The sequence below is a fragment of the Myotis davidii genome, unplaced genomic scaffold (genome assembly GCF_000327345.1).
Source record: "Myotis davidii unplaced genomic scaffold, ASM32734v1 scaffold1757, whole genome shotgun sequence".
In the NCBI taxonomy this organism is placed as follows: Eukaryota; Metazoa; Chordata; class Mammalia; order Chiroptera; family Vespertilionidae; genus Myotis; species Myotis davidii.
In genome coordinates, this window is record NW_006288116.1 from 78,187 (window position 1) to 82,976 (window position 4,790).

At 40.0% G+C, this 4,790-nt stretch overlaps 1 protein-coding gene across 1 annotated transcript in view; it reads right to left on the bottom strand.

Moving 5' to 3' along the window:
- Positions 1-4,790, bottom strand: part of LOC102759650 (guanylate-binding protein 4) — a 66,684-nt gene that overhangs the window by 50,905 nt on the left and 10,989 nt on the right. Inside the window, exons 4-5 of the mRNA XM_015561442.1 lie at positions 3,943-4,052; positions 3,528-3,724 (exon numbers count right to left, since the gene is read on the bottom strand). Of these exons, the coding sequence (XP_015416928.1) occupies positions 3,528-3,724; positions 3,943-4,052 (307 nt within the window). The remainder of the gene's footprint in view (positions 1-3,527; positions 3,725-3,942; positions 4,053-4,790) is intronic.

Here is a 4,790-nt window from a genome sequence, read left to right on the forward strand (position 1 = left end):
CACTGCTCCACTGTTGATGGCATCCACGTAGGTCTTTGCCAAGGTCCCCAGCCCTGAATGACACATGATAATTGAGGAATGCCAGGAAGTTCTTACTCACTGTTTCACAAGCTTTAGAGATCGGTATTCTAAAAATAAAAGCAATTTTATTGAAATGAAGCTTTCTGTTTTCTCTCTTTTCCTTTCCTTCCCATTTTCCTCCTTGTCCTCATTCTTGTCTCCTCATCCTTTATATACTATACTAGAGCGGGGAGCCTCAGCCTGGCATGTGCTCTCTCACAGTTAGGGACCTCTCGCTCCTTACTGCCCACCTGCTTGCTGCTCCTTACTGCTTGGCTTCCTGCTCTCTAGTGCTGCCATGGAGGCAGGAGAGCCTCCTGCCACCTCCGCTGTGCTCACCAGCCAAGAGTCTGGCTTCTGGCTAAGCAGTACTCCCTCTGTGGGAGCTCACTGACCACCAGGGGGCAGCTCCTGCTTTGAGGTTCTGCTTCCTGGTGGTCAGTGTGCATCATAGTGACAGGTCCTTCTGCAGTTTGGTCGATTTGCATATTAGTCTTTTATTATATAGGATAAATCCACTTCCTTGTAATAACATCATTGTGTCTCCTATACACTCTCTCTTTTATGGTTCTCAAATTCATCTCATAATAATTTAAACTTAATGATTTCAACTAATATATTCAAGAGTTTCCTGGAACCATTTCCCAATAGAAATACATTTTAAAACAGTTTATTTTACAGATAGGCAAAGTGGATAATTTTGTAAGCAAAATTTCCAATGAAAACTTGGGCCCATACAAAAAATCATCAAACATTTCAGGATGGTGACTAAAATATTAAATCAAGCATAGGTACATCTCAGCCCAGGACACTGTAGGTATGCTCTAATGGTTTAGATTTATGAATCTAGCCCTATACACAAGACTATAGTTAAATCTTCTTCTCAAGCTCTAATGAACTTTCAGTGGCTTATGTTCCACTGCATATTTTTTCTAAATGGTGTAAATTCAAAAAAAATATCTTCTGTATCCTCGCCAAGATACACTCATCTCATCGGTCTTGTCATCATCATGCAGATTCCTCTCCTTAACAGCAGCTTGTGCTTCTGTCATTCGTGTATTAGTTTCATGAGATACATTAGGCTTCAATAATCCCTCAGATAGGGAAGCTTTAATGAAAAACATGCATGTCTATGTGTGGCCTGAATCTCTGCTTTTCCATATCCCATAGAGCAGGAAACAGAACTACTGACAAACCCTGAGTACAGTCACAGCTTCATCACATGAAGTGAAATGCAGAAGGACATGCTGTAACAAATCCATATGTTGTAACAAGTTTTTGTCATTTGTAGGCCGATCAAAAACAAAGCACTTTCGCTTGGGAAAGAACTTCTTGATATACTCTCTAGGCATGCTGGAATGCGGGATTTGGGGATTCTTGCCTGTAGGAAAAAAAAGACACATAAAAATAAAAAAAGAGCAGTGATTGGTGAGACAGTCTTCAGGAAAGGACATACATTTCTAGGGGTCTTTGGATCATTGTTTCTCTGGTGTTTTCATATATCCTTCTATTAAAGCATGAAAATGAACACAATGCTAATCTCCTCGAAACAGATTTATTTTTATTTTTTCTGCAAAGCCAGGAATAAAAGAAATACTTCTAAGGAAGAAGAGGAGGCATGGAGGCATTCATCTTATCTGAAGAAACTTATGATTGTTTCCTTTACACTTTCCATGGTGTCCAAATGTTTTGACTATTAATGAGATATTTTTGCATGATAGATTAATCCACCAAATTGTCAGAAATACTTTTGACATTATAGTCCTCATGTCAGAAATATACTGTGAGTTCTAAAGTCAGAGTCATATATTTCCTGGTAGATATATAGCAATTTATGATATTGCCAGGACAAACAATACTCAGAACAGTAAAGAACAACTTCTAAAAATCAAACTAACAAATACAGACAATATAAATAGATAAGCTTAATATAATGTCACCTAAGACCTCACCTGTTCTCTATATTGGACATGACAATGTCACACTGAGTAATTCTGGGCATGTATCAGTTGTTCAATAAATGATTCTTGAATAAATAAATAAAATATTAAATAAGCAAAAATTGACATGCATCTAGGTACCCATTTTTCTCTCCACTAAATCTATTTTGTGTAATGAATTTATTCTGTTCACATGATAATAGCCTATAGAATGAAGAGAGTGCTGTTATAAGAGAGGGATAATGAATGATTTGACAGTCTTATTAGAAGAATATGTTAATTTTGGGGGCCATTAAAATAGACATGAAATATATTTTAAAAATGAGACATTTGATATTTTTTGACCCTGTCTTCCATAGTGATGGCATTTTTCTCCAAATAGAAGCAGAGGAGCTCTAAATTTAATCAGAACACAAGTATTTGAGCCCTAGGACATCTTTTTTTGTGTGTGACTTTTTACAGAGAGGAAGGGAGAGGGATAGAGTGTAAGAAACATCGATGAGAGAGAAACATCAATCAGCTGCCTCTTGCATGCCCTCTAGTGGGGATCGAGCCCGCAACCAAGGTACATGCCCTCAATCAGAATTGAACCCGGGACCTTTCAGTCCAAGGCCCGACACAAAAATCCACTTAGCCAAACCAGTCAGGGCACCCTAGGACATCTTATCACTGGTTGCTATCCTCAAATTTTCATGGTGTCAATTTTCCTAAAATCTTTGATACAATGTTGGCTATTTCATTTCCTCAGCCAGTTTAAATTCTAGTCACTTGACTTTTTTCAGTATTACTAACAATTGAAACCATACCCAACCTGTCATGTTCATATCACCATTAGCATAGGCCTCAAAGCAATCCTATATAATAAAAGCCTAATATGCTAAGTGTCTGACCGTTTGTTCAACTGCTCTACCAGTCGCTATGGCATGCACTGACCAACAGGGGCAGATGCTCCAACTCATAGGTTAGCTTGCGGCTGGGTCTGGCCAATTGGGATTGGGCAAGATGGGCTGGACACGCCCCATCTTGGTCCTCCCTGATTCTGATCATGCACCAGTGGGGTCCCTCGGCCTGGCCTGTGCTCTCTCACAATCCGGGACCCCGTGGGGATGTTGGAGAGCCAGTTTCCACTGGTGGGGTCCCTCGGCCTGGCCTGCGGGGATTGGGCTGAAACCAGCTCTCCGACATCCCCCAAGGGGTCCAGTTTCGGTGATCTTCACAGGCCAGGCTGAGGTACCCCACCGGTGCATGAATCCATGCACTGGGCCTCTAGTAAAAAAATAAAAAAGGACCTTAAGCATTGTATCATAGGGTATCATATCCTACATTGGGTTTCACTATTGGCAGAGTTGATCACCTTGGAGGCATTTACATGTTGCCATGTGTATTTACACCCTAGCAAGTCATCTCTGGAGGTCAGAGATTGCCGTATACAACTTTATATTATAGTCCTCTGGTCAGAAATATAATGTGAGTTCTAAACTAAAAGTCAAATGTTATACCTCCACCATCCAGACCATTATCTGATACCTGGAGCAAACTTCAAGGCATGCTCCAAGTACTCATCTTCCGTGATGGTGCATTCATCTAACTTCAGCTCCATCGCGAAATCTCGTACAACCCAAACAAAGTCTGGAAAGAAACTCGCAAACTCGGCTGAGTCACCTACTTCAGCAGAGCTGGGGGAGGATTTTGCCCTGATTAGCTTTGTTAGTTCAGTCACATAGCTGAGATCTTAGCTAAGGAATGAGAAATGTTTCCCGCCAAAATTTCCATATCTCACCCAGGAATAATTTTTATGAACAGTCCCATTCACCCAGTGTCCCTTTCTCCTCAACCATGATTATTGACATGAGGAAAAAAGAATGAAAACGATAACAAAATAGTCTCAGTTACATTCCTATAGACTCCATGTCACATGGTAGTTCATTTCCTGGAAGGATACTGCAGCTGCTCCAGGGCCTGGTGGTTGATGTGGTTCATGCTGTTGTAGACAAACATGCTGCTCAGAAGCACAGCCAGGGCAAAGATCCATGAGTCATTTTTTGAGTCTCCCTAGAAAATGCACAGAAATGGACTTAGGTGTCTACAGTTCATTCTCCTGTTTGGTTGTTCATGCACTATGCCAGCTCTACTAAAACTGAACAGTAGGACAAATAACATAAACTGTGAAGATAGTGGTAAAGTCAAACCTCATTTTGGGTATTCACATTGACGCATCTCATGGCCCATGTTTCTTGGCAATTAAGAGAAGTGAATGACAATGTAAATGTGTGTAAAACATTTAAAAGAATCTTAAGAACATAGAAGTATTCAATGAGAAGTGGGTAAGATTTTTTTTGCAAATTTCTCTTGACCATGAACTTATTAGTGACACAAATGCAAGTCAATTAAATTCAACAGCTTCTCATTGTGCATCTAAAAAATGCCAGACACTGCATTTAGTTTTGGGGATATAAAGTTTCATAGGGCAATCTCTATTCAGAGACAATTTCCTGGAGGCGCAAATATACATGGTAACATGTAAATGCATCCAAGGTGATCAGCTCTGTCAGGAGTGCAAGCCAATGTTATAACATAAAAGGCAAATGGGATACAACAAGAGGATGTAACCCTGATAAACATATGTACACACAATGCAGGAGCACCCACATATATATATTAAAAACCTCCTGGAAGATATCAAGGAAGAGATCAACAACAATACAATCATAGCCAGGGACTTTAATACCCCACTGACATCACTAGATAAATTCTCTAGACAAAAAATCAGCAAAGAAACAGCAATCCTAA